Source organism: Heptranchias perlo, chromosome 1 (assembly GCF_035084215.1).
Source record: "Heptranchias perlo isolate sHepPer1 chromosome 1, sHepPer1.hap1, whole genome shotgun sequence".
Lineage (NCBI taxonomy): Eukaryota > Metazoa > Chordata > Chondrichthyes > Hexanchiformes > Hexanchidae > Heptranchias > Heptranchias perlo.
The window spans coordinates 102,051,424-102,070,490 of NC_090325.1; the positions used below are offsets into that span (position 1 = coordinate 102,051,424).

Below are 19,067 nucleotides of genomic sequence, written 5' to 3' on the forward strand. Positions count from 1 at the left end.
ACAGGGGATGTACCAATAGATTGGAATCAGGCTAATACCATGTACATATTCAAAAAAAGGTATCGAAACAGACACAGGCAACTACAGACCCATTAGTCTTAATTGATTTTATTATTTTACATAGAATTGAATTATCAGGAGTAAACTTGAAGATTGTCTGTACAACTGTAATCTTGTGAACAGCAGTTAGCTTGTATTCTGAAGGGGAAGATCCTGTCTGGCAGCTGAATCTGCTCTATTGCATTCATCCTTCAGAACACCTCCGTCACCCTTCGTTGGACTGGCTTCTCAAGCTCCCGCTGCTCCTCCAGATGTTGTGTGCTCCTAACCATCCTATAGCTGTTCCTCAAACCAGTTCCCTCAGCTGCAGTGATCCTGTATATTTATCCTTCATGCTCCCCAGCTGCCTGCTCTTCACTGCACTTGATCCTTGAGTTTCACTCCCACTACATTTCTGGTCTACTGGTGTGCACTGAGGCCACTACACACCTCTACTGGACCCCAGGACCAACCTCTGTTGGCTTATGGTCAACTCTCTGCTCCTCCTTATCCCTGTGATTCTACTGGACAACCTCCACCAGTGCTTCAGCTGGTATTCTGCCTCTCGAATAGCTCCTGGATCCACTCCCTTTCCACAACTGACTCCAAACATGGAAGTTGGTTCATTGTCGTTCCAAGCTGACTTCACTCTATCTACTTTGTCCTACCACAGGGACTCGTACTTTAACTTTGGCTTCTTTCAACTTATCTCCTCCCTGTCCTCTGCTTACAACCATGACGTGTCTCACCTAATCTCTACTGTGCCTTTGTAACCCAAATTCCCTTTGTGTCCATTCATGGCACATTGTTCTGGATCTGTATACAATTACTGACTTTTGACTTTGATTGTAAGGATTCAACCTGAGTTTGTTGACAATGTGCACGTGACAAGTTATTGGGACAGGCTAGATGGACCAGATGGTCTTTTCCTGCCTGTTATTTTTGTATGAAACAATTTGATTATATTAAGATTTCTTGTGTATAGATTTGACTGTACCAGAACAGAAAAACTGTGTGGGCAGAAAGCGATTAGATTAAATTAAACGACAGGGCCCAAAAAATCTGACATAACCAGCCTTTGTCACTGACCCTGACCAAGTTTGTTGGGTCAAGGAGAGGGGCTATGAGTAGCAGGCCTTTGGCGGGTTGGGTTGTACCTGCCAAAGTGACCAGAAGGTCTGTTGGAAGTCTTCTGGCCTGGGGTTGTCGAGTCTCTTTTCCCACCCCTCCCCACCCCTCACCCCGTGCAAATCCTTGGTACACCCAGCAGCCCCCTGTGTCAGGTGCCACATGCACTAAAAAAACACAAACATTGCTGGCCCCTCATCTTCGGGAATCCAGCCACTAATCTCAGCCTGGACCCCCTGGTGGGCCCTACATCTGCCCCATCAGCGAGGGACACCGGGTATGACCAGGTGTACCTGCACCAACCTATACCAGATCTTAACAGAAGGTCGGGACACAGAAAGTCCTGATTTAGGGAATCATTGGCCCTCTGCCATTGCTGCACCCCCACAAAGACATACAGGAAATATCATTGCAAGACCGAAACCCAACGTACGTATGTCCCAGCTGAGTTTGTGGCCATTCCAGTGGACGTCCACCAAGTTTCAGCGGAAGTCCATCAGAATTGTCGTAGATTTTTAGCCCCTGGATTTCAGTAGCAATAACAGAAGATGTTAACCTCTATGGGCAGAAGGTAACGTAAGTTGTGAATCTTGATTGGCAATATGGAAAATAGTGTGGAAAATAGTGTGTGTGTGTGTGTGTGTGTGTGTGTGTGTGCGCGTTTATTCTACAACATATGAGTTACCTAGAAGTATGTTAACGGGCTGCAACATAATCTTTTGGGTTCTGATGACTGATATGCCCTTGTTTTACCCATGTGGGTAAATAATGTAGGAACACCTTGTCACAGACTAGCAACATAGTCCAGGAATTTCCTGAGAGCTACTCCCTCTCCACATCTGTAACTTAGCCAGAAGTGTGGCAGAAACCCTGTTTATCCGCATCAATGGGGTTTCCGCTGTAATTCCGGTGACTTCAGAGCAGGAGCAGCTCCCAGGAAATTTCCCGCCATTGTCTCAGCAAATTGTTCTATGTGGATAATGTTTATTGAAATAACATTTATTTTATGTCCTTTTATTAGACTGGAGCATTTCAATACTACTATAAAGCTGGATCTGGTGGACATCTTGAAAGTGTAATTCGCTGCTCCTTTTACTGGAGTACAGGAAACTTTGAATCTGTTCCACATAACCCCAAACAAGCAGTCCTGTAAGATATATATTTCACATTCTTCCTTCACAACCTTTAATTATGAACAACTATCTAAAACTCGCTGATTTTTTTGTGTGTGTTTTTCCCGTGACAGTTGGGCCAGATTTGTTGCTGAACAAAATGGGTTTTTGGGTTACATCATCAGAAAAGCTATGAACGCCTATCTTCAGAGATCCTGGTAAGATTAAGGGCTGTCACCTTAGATCCCAGAGGTGGCAAATAGTGCACTGTTCCAAGGTTGCAATTTAATTTTGTACCTTTGTTGCTTGTCTAGCAGTAGGAAGTAAGTTTGATTGCTACCAGCAGATCTCCCATGGCATTGCTCATAGCGAGTCAGAGGATATGTTGATTTATAACGACAGGGCTGTTATCACCAGTGTGACATGAAGTGAGACACTTACAGGAAGTGTGCAAGTCTTTCTATCTACGGTAGAGATAGATAGTGCCTGAATAAACTTTAAAACTGAAACAATGTTGTAGTACTTCACTCCTGCCATATGGTGGCACCATACAGAAACTGGGAACTAGAACATACACCAAGAATGAGAGAGGTTTCAATTATTTCTTTGGGTTTCCCATATTATGTTTACCTTTTGTATATCTTTGTTCACTATAATATTGCAAAATTTGGTGAATTCACCTAATCACTTGCATTTTAATGTATTGTAATAAGATAAAAGTAAACCACTGATCACATTATATCTAAATTGTTTTGTAACAGTATAACTGATCTCTTGTGTTACATTGTCATGCCCTTTTTTTTAATTAATGAAACTGTAAGCAATATCAGCATTGCTGCTGGATCAGGACCAGAAGAACTTGTGCCAATATTTTCTGAAAATTATATTGTGTAATTCTCACTGTCTCATTGTACACTGTGCGGCATTCATAACTCTGAACTTCAGTTGGTGAATTTGCATTATTGTATAATGTTCACATTAAATGTATTTTAAATTTCTGTATTTAGTATCTAAATTCAAATAGGTTAAACGATGCAGTATTTTTTCAAAACCATAATCTCCTCTGCCCTAGGAATGAAGCCCTGCTGTATTTCCTTGTCACAGCAGAAACAGGAATTGAAACATCACAGACAAATGTTGCCTATCTCTGTGAAGAAAACCCAGTGAGTAGCTGCTAACTGGTATTTTGAGGGCTTCTGTTGGCAATTCAAGCCGTACCTTTTTCATTTTTATGGACAGCAATTAAAAATCTACCCTCTTATTTCTCCCTATTAGGAACTCACAAGCAGCAGTGTTGATTATACCTGGAGATATTATAATTTATCAGCTTTTCAGTTGGCTGCACATCCTTTTGGTATGTATAATGTACAGATCTGACCTGAAATCACACTTATCATAGGTAGCAACGCACTGACTCATTTCTTAATTACGTGTCAATTTCAGTTCTTGTAAAAATGGGAGATTACTACTATTTCGGTCACAAGAACCATACAAAAGACATCACACAATCAATTGAGATGTATGCCTCTGCTGCTTTATGGAATTATTCCCAAGTGAGTATTGGAGTTGTTCTAGTTGTTGGACCATTTAACACACTCCAGCAAATTCTGTAAGGCTTGGTGTGTCATTTATCGTCAACCTGTAATATTTCTAATTTACCTTTTAACAGGCATTTTATAACTTGGGCTCACTGGTAGAGGAGGGTCTCCACATACCAGAGAGAATTTTAGACCTCCTAAACCTAGGCACAGCAAACCCTTCCAATAATATCTCAATCCTACTGGAGCTATATGAGAGGTAACAGCAAAATGTACTTAAAGACACAATCCATTTTGATTTCTAATTTTAGTTACTAATCAAACTGTTTAGTGTTACATTTAGTAATGTAAATATTAATCTAAAATTCTGTGCAGTAGTTTCATTTTCATGTTCTAGTCGGTTGATACATATATATAATTACACCATGTCGCGCACTTTATCAACCCAATCAAAGAAAATTGTTAAGTTAGAAGGAAAGAAAGACCATGAATTCTAGAAATCTGAAATGAAAATAGGAAATACTAGAAATATACAGCAGGCCTGTTATCAACTGAGAAGTGAAAAACACAGTGTCAGGTGGAGACCCTTCATCAGAACTGATAATGGAAGGCAAGAAAGCCTCTTTATAGGACTGACCAAAACTAAGGGTGTGGAGATGCCGGTGATGGACTGAGGTGGACAAATGTAAGGAATCTTACAACACCAGGTTATAGTCCAACAGTTTTATTTGAAAATCACAAGCTTTCGGAGATTATCTCCTTCGTCAGGTGAGTGAGTGAATGAGACGCACTGTTTTCCGTGGCTAACCTGTCTGAACACCAACGACACCTTTGATTCCCAGCCTAATATAAGATATGCGATTTGAGAACCTCTCATTCACTCACTCACCTGACGAAGGAGATAATCTCCGAAAGCTTGTGATTTTCAAATAAAACTGTTGGACTATAACCTGGTGTTGTAAGATTCCTTACAAAACTAAGGGAGGAGAGGAAGGACAACAGGCAACAATCAGGAATGCCAATATGATAGCTACTATTAAAAAGAGGGCATTAATGGCGTTAACAGCCTAAAACTTAAGCTTTTGAATTGCTACAAAGGTGAAAAGTGCTGGATCATAGACAAAGGTCATGTCTGTCAGGCTGCAAAGAGGACATTAAAAAGACAAAAGGTGAGCAAAACACTGTCAGAATTAAAGAGGGTGTGGTCAAAATAGAAGAATCTAGCATGAAAATAAGTTAAGAGGTTGTTGGCCATTGTTGAGACCAAAGGGTTGCACAGAGCTCAGGAGGAAGATGACCGACTGTCCTTAGAAAGTTTATATTGGAGCTCAGTTGAAGCATTACAAGAAGCCAAAGATGGAAAGGTCAGAGTTAGGGAGGGAGAGTTGAAGTGCCAAGTCAGAGGGGCTCATTCAACCACTACATTTTATGTTATAGAAAATTCTTATAGAAAATTGTTATATGTGATTTGTTGAAACAAATTGGACTTCCATTTTAGGAAGTTGTTTTTTTTTCTACACATTACCATTTGTAACAAACATGTATGACTGTGAGTGTAACCCACCAGAAGTTATCAGGCGGTATCAGTAAATCCCTCTGAGACGGGTGACTGAAAGTTAGCCAGTCTTCTGTATTTGAAAGATGTGAATAGGTGCACAGTAACAACACAGTAATTCCATTCCAGGCTTAAGCTCTTTTGGCAGTGTATTGACACATTTCTCCATTTTATACATTTTCCTAGGTGTATAATCGTTGATATAGATGAGGCTTTCATCCCATGTTCTATAGCTTTGCTTCGTGTTCACCTGAAAACAATATGGACTAATATCTGCTCTGCTGCTTTAGTATGTATTCCAACAAACACCATTTATTGCTTGTGATTGCTCTTTACATTGTTGGCATTACACATTTTAAGTGCAGGTGGTTCAACACTTAAAATATAATTTAAAAATATTGTCCCAACCATTTTAAGGGGCACCATCTTCGTGAAAATATTTGAAAAACATTTTTGTTTGTGGACGTAAAGAGCCAGGTGACATTATCATGATGATGTACTTCAATATAATTTACATCAAAGCGTCATGTGATAGGAACATAGAGATTGCTAGATGAGAAAAGGTCCATCTACTATCCTGGTAGTCGCATGATACAATGATAATGTGTTGACAAACAAAAAAGGTTTTCCAAATAAGTTCTCCTTCAATCCCTGGAATCTGTGGTATTTATAAAATCAAACCTTCCATGTTTATGTACTGTAAAATTATAAATGTGCTTTGTTATTGCTTGGCTTCTGAGAGCCGGAGTCCAAGATTGGTCAGTGTGGTAAAGGCCTAATTGAGCCAACACTATTTCAAACTAAATCTGTAGGTAGTCCAAGTCATACAGTTTCCACGTAAGAATTAAAGGTATATGTCACTGAGCCCTGAACATTTACCCACAGTTGCTATCCATGATGTGTGCATTTCAATTAGGGCCTTCTGAAATTATTGTACTCAATGAAGCTTTCAGAAATTAACCATTAAATCGCGTGTGTGTTTGTTTTCAGTTATATACTGCAGGCTCAGTACTCCTATCAACGTTGATTGTTTTTGCTGTTAAACACTATCGGGATTCCACAGGTAACTTACAATGATACCTTGAAGAAACTCTGCAGGCTCTTAATTAGAAAAATAGGAAAAGTACAATTTTAAGTGGCTTTAATGTTGAAAATACTGTTTTAATATGGTAATAGCAGTTTAAAACAAGGCCACAGTTATATGATGAAAACCTGATGTAAAATAAGACACACGGTTTGTAGAATTGAAACCTTGTGAGACTTATCATGTGTCTTCATCAACTCCAACATTCTTCACTTTCAACTTGTCTACTTTCAGTACTAAATAAATATAGGCATTTATCCTCCTACCTATATCGTCCTATCATTCCTCCAAATTGATTCGAACTTAATATTTTTACTCATGTAAAAGCAAAACATTATGTTTGATAAAAGTGTTCATAAACTCATACGGATCTTATATAAAAGATTGTATTTCAAATATAGAAGCTTAATTGCCTTTGGAATTAAATATATTTTTATGGACTTTGACTTTTTTTAAACATAGCCTATCATGTTCTGTATGGTGAAGCCATGAAAGTGCAATTCTGTTGAAATTTCCAGCTGATTTATCATGGTGTTGCTCATGGGTGTATGTGATCGGAAGCACTACTATATTTGTTTATGCTGCTAAGATAGAGAAGTGTTTGCTTGGCTTGTCCTTTTAAGACCACTACTCAGGTACTCTTTATGGTGAGGTAATCTAAATAGGTGCATCCTGAGATCAATAAGAGGCTAATTGTTGAGAGAAGTTTCTGTAGATTGGCAGCTGCTTGTAAATCCCTGGCCCCGTCCTTCGAGAGAGGTCAGGTTATCAAGGTCAGAAAATCCAACAGTAAGTTCTTAATATTTTTGACATTCTGACGAGTGATATCAGAAGTGTAATGGATTTACTAGGTACAAGACTATTTTTATATGTTGATTAGTAGATGTCCTGTGACATTGCTCATGGTGAGATAGAGGTTACACTGTCACAAGGGGTTGTTGGAAAGTGGAAGGGGAGCCCACACCAAAGAATTTGGAAATAGATTTGTAACCGATTTGTCCGGAGACAGTGAAGTAAGTGTCCTTTGGTTCCTGGGGGGAATAAAGGTGTTTTCTTTACCTACTGCAGGTAGTGAATAAATAAATGCTACAGTTACTTAAATAAATCTCTGCATTATAATATGGGGGAGCAACTCTTTACTGTCCCTCCATTTTAAGGTTTTTTTTTAAGGCTATGAAATATATAAAACTTTGGTTTAAACTTTTCTTTTAATGTTTCCTTCTTTGCTACAGTTCTTAATATCTTAAATTTAAAATGTTGCACTTTTTCAAAATTCCCTTTAATAGTTCAGATTGCTTCCTGTTATTGTTTATGTAAATAAACATTGTTTTTGAGTTCTCTGTGTATATATAAATAAAAGAAAGACAACTGCCATAGCCATTTAGAATAAATTACAAAATATAGTAACTTATGTTGCTCATTTTCAGGAAATTTATTTCAGAAAAAGTTGGAATGCATGCTTTAATTTGTTCTGATGTTTTATACAACAGTAAATAAATTCTGTTTTATTTCATGGCTCCTAAAAGAGGTTTCCCTTACCATTAGACTGTTAGTTTTTCTTCATTGCTGAACAAAGGGTGGGGAGGAAGAGACAGGGCTTACAAACAGCAAATCCTGGCACACACTATGAATGGCCAGTTCTCCTGTCAAAAATTTTAGGAGTAGCAGGCACAGATCCAGTTGGGAGATAGCCTTCTATTTCTTGATTCACTTCAAAAATTAAATGAATAGTTCCAAGGCCACTTCTGCACCAATTTACTTTGTTTTGTTTTCTGCTGCTACTTAGGCTTTTGCGAGCCGTTGTGGTAATTGTTGTGCTGCTTTTTTTCCTGCCAGCTCCGTGGTGCCACTAATGGGTTCCCAATGGGAATGTCCTAAAGACCAGTGGAGGTTGCACCAGATGTGCTATGTGCCTACATGGCATTACTGTCGCACCTCCATCTACAAACTGTGGTGCATATATTTAGCTTTGACAGAGCATTATTGGGAAGTCAGTGATTAGGGATCATCAATTTAAAATTATCACTGAAAGCGAGGACTGAGGTTCGGAGAAATTTCACAACACAGAGTTGTTGAAGCATGGAATGATTTGCCACAGGGAGTGGTTGAGACTGAGACAGTTGCATTTTTTAAGGGAAAATTGGATAAATATTTGAATCAGAGAAAGATGCAAAGCTATGGGGATAACATTGGGCAATGGAATTAATTTTGCATTGCTCTAGCAAAGAGCCGGCACACACACAATGGGCTGAATGGCCTCCCTCTGTGCTGTAAAGGTTTATGGCTCTCTATCATCCAACTTCCATAGAACCAATGAGAGATTTTTTTCCTGAACTTATAAGCTATCAATACCTTTTGTTTTTTCCCCCTGTTTTCTCTCCTCTTCTCTTGCTGGGTACAGTTCCATGGATGGTGGGTGTCCTCCAGTACCTCAGCAAATTAGTCATTATTTATGCTCCCGGGAGTTGTAGCCAATTGTAGTGCCCTGCCACTGCCCCACTTAACTCAGCAGAGACTAGGAATTGAACTTGAGATCTTCCTGGTCTGGATGGCTGAACTACTCACTGGACAAACCTGCTGTTCTATCAGGGGAACCAGCAAACCTTTTTATTTATTTGAGGAGGAAGAAAAGTCTGAATAAATGTCACTTTTGTCATGGTGACATGCAAATGGCATAGTAATATGTTTCCACATGAGTTATATGACTGTGATATGTTTTTGGAAAACATCTCTTTTTAGCAAATACCTTTGCCATTAAAATCATGGCCCTTTTAGATGTTAAAGGCTCCTGATTGTGGTAAATATGCCATCAGTTTGTAGGTGGTATGCATTTGTGTAAGTGTAAAATACTGCGCAAATGTGTACTTTTAACCACAATAGCACAGTGATAGTTACAACAACTTTAGAAAAGTAATCTTGTCCAGTGTGCTTTATAGAGTTTGATAAATCCAAACACCAGAGGACACTGTTGCTCCTTTACATATCCCTCAGTATGAAGCTCCCGCAATAGCTGAAGTTTTAACAATCTGTGAAATTCTTCCCCCTATACAGCTGCTTTAAAGGCCAATGAACACATTACCCTCGTAGGATTGTGATTATCACAGCTGTTGTACGTGTTAATGTTGACATTCCAATGACTTATGCTAAAATGGTGTTCTGTTTGGTTGGATGCAGTGGATCAGTGATAACAATTTATCTCACCTTCTCCTCCTGAAGGAGCTGGTTCAGCTAGGATAAGGTTCCATGCTGGCAGGACCCTCCCCCCCCCCCCCCCCCTCCCAGAACCTCTCACACACGGCCATTCGTCATGCATGAGTCCAAACAGTAATTGTTGGCAGGTTATTTGATATGGGGGGGCGTCACAGTCTAACGATCCTGATCTCACCTACCTACATACCAGCAATTTTCAGCAGGAGTGGCAGAATAGCAAGCATTAGCGAAAACCCTGGCTGGCGTTTTATTATTTCCCCTTCCTAGCATACGTTGTGAATCCAACTCAGATTGATATGAAGAAAAATCTCGAGGCGTAGAGGGAATAGGGGACTGTTTGGAGCATGGAATGGGATATGAGAAGTGGAAAGTAGTCACTAGTCAGGTTCACATATTTAAAAAAACACTTAGCAGCTTTTTAGCAGCAGCTAATGATTACACGTCTACAAAGTAAGCACCTTAGAAAGGGTAATCTGTTACTACAGCAACAACAACTACTTGCATTTGCATTTTAATGCAGTATAATGTCCCAAGGCACTTCACAGGAGCGATTATCAAACAAAATTTGACACCGAGCCACATAAGGAGATATTAGGACAGGTGACCAAAAGCTTGGTCTCAGAGGTAGGCTTTAAGGAACGTCTTAGAGAGAGAGGCAGAGAGGTTTAGGGAGGGAATTCCAAAGCTTAGGGCCTAGGCAGCTGAAGGCACGGCCGCCAAAGGTGGAGAGGTTAAAATCAGGGATGCGCAATAAGAATTGGAGGAGCGCAGAGATCTCAGAGGGTTGTAGGGCTGGAGGAGGTTACAGAGCGAGGGAGGGCCATGGAGGGATTTGAAAACAAGGATGAGAATTTTAAAATTGAGGCGTTGCTGGCCCTGGAGCCAATGTAGGTCAGCAAGCACAGGGGTGATGGGTGAACGGGACTTGGTGTGAGTTTGGATACATTAAAGATTATTTAATAGCTGTAATCTTGTGATTTCCTAATTTGCTGTGTCTGTCCCCTGTGAGAGATGGAATGCAGTCTGGATTAATGAAGCTTTGTTCCTCATTTCTGATTAAATTGAGTCAAGATGTTGAAAGAAAGAACTTGCATTTATATATTGCCTTTCACGACCTCAGGATGACCCAAAGTGCTTTAGAGCCAATGAAGTACTTTTGAGGTATAGTCACTGTTGTGATGTAGGGAATCGTGGCAGCCAATTTGCAAATAGCACGGTCCCACAAACAGCCATGAGATATATGACCAATTAATCTGTTTTATTGATATTGGTTGAGGGATAAATATTGGCCAGGACACTAGGGAGAACTCCCCTGCTCTTCTTTGAATAGTACCATGGGATCTTTTACATCCACCTGAATGGGCACGCAGAGCCTCGGTTTAACGTCTCATCCGAAAGATGACACCTCTGACAGTCCAGCACTCCATCAGTACTGCATTGTCTACTGTCAGCCTAGATTTTGTGCTCAAGCCTCTAGAGTGTGATTGAACCCACAACCTTCTGACTCAGAGGCGAGAGTGTTGCCACTGAGCCATGGTTGACAAGAGGACAATATTATTTAATTATTCAATGGTGTACCTACCAATTCTCTAGCAAAGTGTTGTTTTCTATTTTCTAAAACTGTTTGATAATGTGTACTGCTTTGTACTTATGAGATGTTTTATTTTACATAAATCTATATATTTGTGATATCTACTGTATGTTGTTCTCCTGTGTTTTTAGCAGTTGTCTCCACCACAATAATAGATGAACATCCTCCAACTTTGAACTCTTCTAGTGAAAATGTTCAGTCAAATGAGAGACAACCTGAAGAAACATCATTACCTTCAATGGCATCAGAATACCCGGAACAAAGTGAGATGAGATCTACGGAGTAACCGTATCATAGGTAGAGTGATCTGTTCATGTTGAAAAGAAATTCAAGTGTAATCGCATACACCATTCCATATTAGGAATATTTCTACATATTACATAGAATTTACAGCACAGAAACAGGCCATTCGGCCCAACTGGTCTATGCTAGTGTTTCTGCTCCACATGAGCTTCCTCCCACCCTACTTCATCTAACCCCATCAGCATATCCTTCTATTCCTTTCTCCCACCTGTTCATATCTAGCTTCCTCTTAAATGTATCAATGCTATTCGCCTCAACTGCTCCACGTGATAGCAAGTTCCATTTTAACCACTCTGGGTAAAGAAGTATCTCCTGAATTCCTTATTGGATTTATTAGAAACTGTCGTATATTTATTACCCCTAGTTTTGGACCCCCCACAAGTGGAAACGTCTTCTCTACATGTATCCTATCGACAACAACTTGCATTTATATAGTGCCTTTAACTTAGTAAAATGTCCCAAGGCGCTTCACAGGAGCGTTATTAACAAAATTTGACACCAAGCCACATAAGGAGATATTAGGATAGGTGACCAAAAGCTTGGTCAAAGAAGTAGGTTTTAAGGAGCGTATTAAACGAGGAGAGGGAGATTAAACCCCTTCATAATTTTGAAGACCTCTATTAGGTTATCCCTAAGCCTTCTCTTTTTTTCTAGAGAAAAGAACCCTAGCCTGTTCAGCCTTTCCTGATAGTTATGACTTCTCACTTCTGAGATCATCCTTGTAAATATTTTTTGCACCTTCTCCAATGCCTCTATATTCTTTTTGTAATATGGAGACCAGAACTGTGTACAGTATTCTTAGTATGGTCTAATCAAGGGTCTATATGAGTTTAACATAACTTCTCTGCTTTTCAATTTTATTCCTCTAGAAATGAACTCCACTGCTTTTGTTTGCATTTTTTATGGCCTTGATTTGTGAATCTGTACCCCTAGATCCTTTTGCTTCACTACCCCATTTAAACTCTTATTTTCCAAGGAGTATGTGGCCTCCTTATTCTACCTACCAAAATGTACCACCTCACACTTATCTATAATGAAATTAATTTGTCATTTACACACCCATTCTGCAAATTTATTAATGTCGTCTAATATTTTGTCGCCATCCTCCTCCGTATTAACTATACCCCCCAATTTGGTGCCATCCACAAATTTTGAAATTGTACTTCCGATTCCTGAGTCCAAATCGTTTACGTAAATAGTGAACAACAGTGGTCCTAGCACCGATTCCCTGTGGAACCCCACTTCTCACCTTCTGCCAGTCTGAGTAACTACCTTTAACCCTTACACTCTGTTTTCTGTTTTGTAGCCAGCTTGCTATCCATTCTGTTACTTACCCCCTTACTCCATATGCTCTGATCTTAGTCGTGAGTTTACTATGCAGTGGTACCTTATCGAAGGCCTTTTGTTGAGGTATATGGTGATGTTACAAATGTGTAAATTGTGCTAGTGTTTGAAAATGAGCAGGCTATGTTGATGAGGTTAGATGAAGAAGGGTGGGAGGAGGCTCGAGTGCAGCATAAACACCGGCATGGACCTGTTGGGCTGAATGGCCTGTTTCTGTGCTCTACGTTCTATGTTTTTAAAACAAAAAATTCTGAGAGGACATGGAAAGTGATCTAATATATAACTGTGCCTTTGAAGCAATGACTGAGTTGTGTAGGGTTCTTAACTTTGTTCTATATACTGAATTTATTACTGTGGTTAAGGAAAGGTACCACAAGAAATATGAAGACCACTCTTTTGAACTGAATATGGATTATTTATGGATGTATCTGATTTTTTTAAATTATAGATGCTCATCCTGAAAATATCTGTGGCTGGAGATCACTGACGTAAAACCAGATTTTATAATGGGCCAAAATTTGCTGTCAAAATAATGACAAGGCTAATGGCGTTTGCCGTTATTTATGTGTAAATGGTACAGCAACTTCAGGCGAGGGGCAGATGGGTGGTTAAATGTGAATATCCACGGTTAGCTTCACGAAAACAGCATCTCGCCCTTAGTCTCCCTGTTTTTTTTTTAGGAACTTGTATTTGCCCATTAATTGCCCATTAACTCACCACAGAAAGTTAAGTTTTGTCATTACAAGCATAAGTACCCTTTTAACGACGTGATGTGTTAATGACTGCCAATCAACCTCTGTGGCACCGAAAATTAACTATTACAAGTGTGGAGTCTCATCCCTTCAGGTTTTGAACTTTTTGTGGAGATTTTAAAAATGTCAAATTTTAAAATTTTAATTTTTTTTCTTTCTTTTCCTTTCTGTCTTTTTTTTATCTTTCTTTCCCTATCTTTATTTATTTTTCTATACCTGATTTAACATAGAAGGAGGGTGAATTAAAAGCAGTGAATTCAAAGTTCTTCCTGTGTTTATTTCCCAATTCTTAAATCTCATTGGTTAAGGAGATACCCTGTTGGGTTGCCCTGTTTCCCTCACTCTGCCATTATCAGCTCGCACGTTCAGCAACTTAGTGGGCAAAAGTTTTTTGAGCTGAAGGGTGCAGGGGCACAGCAAATTCTGGCCCAATAATCTACTGCATCAGCTAGTGTCAATAGTGATTAATTTTGTTTACTTTTCCAATTGAGCTAAATCATGTGGCCAGATCAGTAGATGCAAAAATAGTTAAATGGTCTGGCCTGAGTGAGTTACATTGTAGAGGCAATCCAGAGATTAAGAATAGTGATAATTGTTTGCTCTTGAATTACTTTTGAGGCAACCATTGTCAGAAATCCATTGTTGCCCATTAAATAAAATAATTGTTCGCCACTCATTTTTTCCATTATAGTTTCACTCATTAAGGATAAAAATCCCTGTTGATTATAGTGCAGTCTGTTATAAATTGAACAAACAATGCTTCCCACCTAACTGAAATGATATTGAATTGTAAATCATCCTGATTTTGATGTGTGCAGGATTTAAACCCGTATCCGCCTTTCTGTGAATTTCCTGTGTATGTGAGACTTTATCCAGTTATGGGCTGTGTCTGAACTGACCATTTGGGCACCATCGAAATGATCTAGGATTTCCAAGCTGCACATTCTATTATAGGCCAGCTATACTAGACATTTTTTTTGTCGGCGTAGAGTGGTTTTGGCTTCACATTGACACAAGTTATGTAGTAGGACAAATTGGGAATGAAGCCAATGAGATTGAATTCTGGAAACAACCGTGAGACCATCTCAAGTTTGTCATCAGCATAACAGTAATCAGTGTGAAGCACTCCCCTTTTTTTGAACTTTTTAATGTGGCAAAGAATCAACTGCTCTATCACCTCTTTGCTAACATTAAAAATGTAACAAGTCTTTGGAGGCTGCTAAGTGAATCGCTGTATGTGTGTGTACAGTGATATATTCAGCTTTTCCTGGCTAAAGAGCAATGTGGCAGTAGCAGTATAACTCGGCATTATCGGCTTTGTGTTGCTGTAAGGAGGAACCTGTCACAGCAATATCTGTGATTTAACACCATTAAATTGCACGTATTAAAAATATTGGTGCAGTATTGGTGTTCTGCCATTAGATGTCACTAATACATTTAGTAAGTAGTGAAGCTGTCATTTTACAAAGCATGTTATATCTATGATGATTTCTGTACATTATTCTCTTGACTCCTTGAGCCTGGTTTTAAACTCCTGAAAATTAGGTCTGAGACTTTGAATTCCTAAATTCAGAATCAGAAATCTTAATTATGACCACAGTTATAGAATGGTTATGGAGTTGAAGATAGTTGGATGTTGTAATTTTGTACAGCAATTTATAACACAATAGATCCAACCAAAGCCTATTTATGAAAATGCTGCATCTGTAATTGCTGGGCTGGTAAACAGTCATGGTTTTAATTTTTATTCTGTTTGATGTTGATTACTGTACAGGTGGAGTTGTAAATTTACTTTGCTTTATCTGGCACTGTGTTGGTTTCAAACACCCCTTCTCTAAGTTAATGAGTTAATGTCGCTAGCAATTTCAGAAATGAAGTTAGTGTCAAATGTTGACGTTCTAATAAGAAATTGCAGTAATTATTATAAATCAATTTTCTCCTGTATGTGACCCATGTAGAAATCTGGTCAGTGGTAAAGTTTGTGCAATAGTTTCTAGATGAGACACAATATATTCCTTATCACTGTAATTCCGATAAGTACATATTTACAACAATACATGAAACCATTTTGTTACTTTTCTCCCCTTCTCTCTTGAAGTGACTCATGCTGGGGTACAGTTCCATCGGTGCCAACAGCTGTCCAGTACTTCACCCATATGCCATGTAGCTATTTACATATGTGAGCCTGGATTGTGAATGCTGGCATAACCTTATAAAGGTTATCTTTGCTCAATTTCATCCTTTCCTCACCCAGCATCTACAAATAACTTACTGGATAGTAATCAGGAACGAGAATCTTGGTTTAATTATTTTCCCTGGCCCAAGACATTGAGACAAATCCTAGTACCCTGGCTGAGATCAGATAACTTAGCATAAATCACGAATTGAACTCAGGATCCTTCTGGTCTGTAATGGCTCAGTAAAACACCAGCTGCTGAATTTACTTATAAGCCACTGGGAGAACTGTCTATCTGAATACATTTAAAGGGAAGCTAACAATTCTATCAGTCAAACAAATGCCATCCACTTGCAATAGGTTGTTGTAACTATTGACCAGTTGAATTTGCATTAGAGAATCTGAGAAATGCATCCATGCATTCATACACAGGAGAAAGTTGAAATCATCTGTATTGTACTGGAGTTAAAAGATTTTTTTTTAAAGTTGTAATTCAGAAGGGTATAGATATTCATTTTAATGTATTTTGATTCACCATTGTCGTATATTTTATGTTGTATGCTTATAAAATCAATTCCTCATGGAAAAAATGAGAGAAACTTGAAAAAAAGGCAAAGGTTACTTTCGACAAATAATATTGCACCTAAATAAAATGAGGGAAGCTGATACCAAAGAATTTAGTAATTGTGTTGATGCAAACTATGTAATGCATTTAACTGAAACCGGTACATTAAACTAAATGGATTCTATTCATCTTGAACTGTGTATTAAATCTATATTTTTCTACTGATTATCTGAGAATCTTGTGCTTCTCGTAGTTACAAAAGTACAATTGCAGAGAGAACTAGATCTTTCTCTTTCCCTCCAAACCCCATAGGTTGTTACAACGAAACTTTACAACACATTAGTGATATTTTGAATATGTGCCCTGATGGGTGTATATTTTAAGGACTTTAACGAACAATTTCCTAATGCACTTGGTCTTGTGTTTATTTTATTGGCTACACACACCAAGATTTTTCGGACTTAGTATTGCACTGCATCCATTATTGCAAAACCCTTATTTCCTCATTTAGTCACTTCTCACATAGATATAGGAATTATCATGGGGATTAAATAGTTTTAGGATTCTGTTCCTTTTAAATCTTCACACCTCGAATCAGATGTTTTTCCCAGTGCATTGATTCTGATCCTCACTTCCTTTTCCTTCACAAATTTGTGCTCCCACGCAAAAAAAAATTGACTAAACAGCATAGTGCTTCAAAGATCCTACGATCAGTGCTTCATCAAAGCCACTTCAATCGTCCTATCATTTTTCATGTTTTTAGTTCGAATTTCGTTCCATAGTCTTTTAACCTTGGACAATGCGGATATCTGTTACCTGATAAAGGAAAGCGCAGGGCCACTTGAAGAGATGGAGATGGCTACTCCTCTTGAGAAAGAGCCCTCCTTTTGGAAGAGGCGGATGCTGATAGGGACAGGTAGGGGAGTTTCCCTTCTGAGAGTCTTCCACAGAAGATCCAAGGCACATTGTGGATTTGGCTGCTTTTTTTTTCATAAGTACAACTCCCAGATCACTCCAACCTTGGGGTTTATAACAGTGGCTAAAGTGGGCCAGTATGATCTGGTTTGGTGTTCCTGCTCCAGTTGTTACCTCATTGGACACTTTACTGCTTTTGTCAACCTAATCCTGTTCCCAAGTGTTGCCAACCTGAGCTGACCCCATTTATTTTTTAACTCCTAGTGAGCCATGCAAAGGTGAGTTGAAAGACAGTGTCTTGTTATAAAATAATACTGATTCACTTGTTGGGTTAATGCTGAGCAGCAGTTTATTTTCTCTCTATCTCTGTGAGCACATTTCACATGAATTGTTGAAATAATATGAAATGTATAATCACTTGCATGGTCTATGTGTAACATGGAAGAAAAAGAACTTGTCCAGCCAACATGGGGTTCTAATCATAACCAAAGGCACAAAGATGTAAGAAAATGTTATTGGAATGTTACAATGTCACCACTGTTCATTGCAACATTCCTAAAGTGAGCTTTAACTTAATTTTTAAAAATGGAGTAGCCTACCTCTTAAATTATTTATAATCTGAATGTGATTCACATGCTAACGAAGGCTCCTAACATTTTTGAGCATTTAAAATTATTTTTGTAAACCTGAGTTAATGTCAATCAGTAAAAGATTAATTAACCACTTTTTAACATTTACTCTAACTGCTGTCCAGCAGGCCCTGATCCCAGGCTCCAGTATAGATAACATCCTCGACCCTTGTGAAGTGTAGTGCTGCATTTGGAAGGAAAAATGGGTAACACATGAACGGTGTTGAAATAGCTATGGATGAGGTGGGGAAAAAGACCTTGTAATCTTAGTGGACTCGATGCTCAAAATATTCAACCAATTCAGAGCAGCAATTAACAAAACCAATGGTTCTACACAGCAAAACAGGAGAATACAAGTCAGAGGGAGTCACAATCAAACTGTACTGTGCTCTGGTCAGACCACACTTTGAGTACTGGTTACTGAGACACAAGGGAGACATTCAAATCATAGATGCAGTTCAGGGAAGATCCTCAAGGTTAAACCCCAGCCTTAGAGCTCTGAGTTATGAAGAAAGACTGGAGAAATTTGGATTTTGGACTTGGGTAGTTTTGAGTTCCAAATCATAATATTGTTGTCACTATCACTCACAGGTGCAATGACTTTCATTTTCTGAATGTTGTCGGGATCACTTACCATTACCAAGTTGAGCTGAGAGTTTCCTCTAGTGGTTTCCCTGGTATGATAGGTGCAGAACCAATCATGCATTGCATTTCCCAATTCAGACTCTAGGCCAGTTGGTTGATTGAAATCAGCCTTTAACATAACCTTCCTATTTACACATCCTCCTCATCTCTTCAGAGTTGGTGGTTGTTGGCAAATCTCTAATATTTTAGTTCTTTGCATTAGAAACCCCACAGCCATAGTGTTTCACTGCGATGTCCTAAAGTTGTGAAAGATGCTATATAAAATGCAATCTTTGTGTTAATTGAGGTGATCCTCTTATGTGTCCTCGAATGTCTCTCCATGATTCTTCCCCATATCATTAACTCCTATATGGATCACCATTAGCTTTGCTTCTTTCCTCTTGAGTAGTTCTCCTATACTTTCCTCAATGTGCACAGTTCTAGGTCCAGGTAGGCATCTCGGTGTCCTATAGGCTTTATCTTTTTGAATGCATGGTTATTC

The 19,067-nt window shown here is 38.9% G+C and overlaps 1 protein-coding gene across 1 annotated transcript in view; it reads left to right on the top strand.

Moving 5' to 3' along the window:
- The window catches only part of LOC137335469 (protein sel-1 homolog 3-like), a 67,787-nt gene extending 56,151 nt beyond the window's left edge, over positions 1 to 11,636 (top strand). The window contains exons 15-23 of the mRNA XM_068000844.1: positions 2,189 to 2,316; positions 2,414 to 2,497; positions 3,352 to 3,442; positions 3,555 to 3,633; positions 3,723 to 3,832; positions 3,949 to 4,076; positions 5,559 to 5,661; positions 6,363 to 6,435; positions 11,389 to 11,636. Coding sequence (XP_067856945.1) covers positions 2,189 to 2,316; positions 2,414 to 2,497; positions 3,352 to 3,442; positions 3,555 to 3,633; positions 3,723 to 3,832; positions 3,949 to 4,076; positions 5,559 to 5,661; positions 6,363 to 6,435; positions 11,389 to 11,543 — 951 coding nt within the window. The 3' untranslated portion in view covers positions 11,544 to 11,636. The remainder of the gene's footprint in view (positions 1 to 2,188; positions 2,317 to 2,413; positions 2,498 to 3,351; positions 3,443 to 3,554; positions 3,634 to 3,722; positions 3,833 to 3,948; positions 4,077 to 5,558; positions 5,662 to 6,362; positions 6,436 to 11,388) is intronic.
- The last annotated feature ends 7,431 nt before the right edge of the window (positions 11,637 to 19,067 follow it).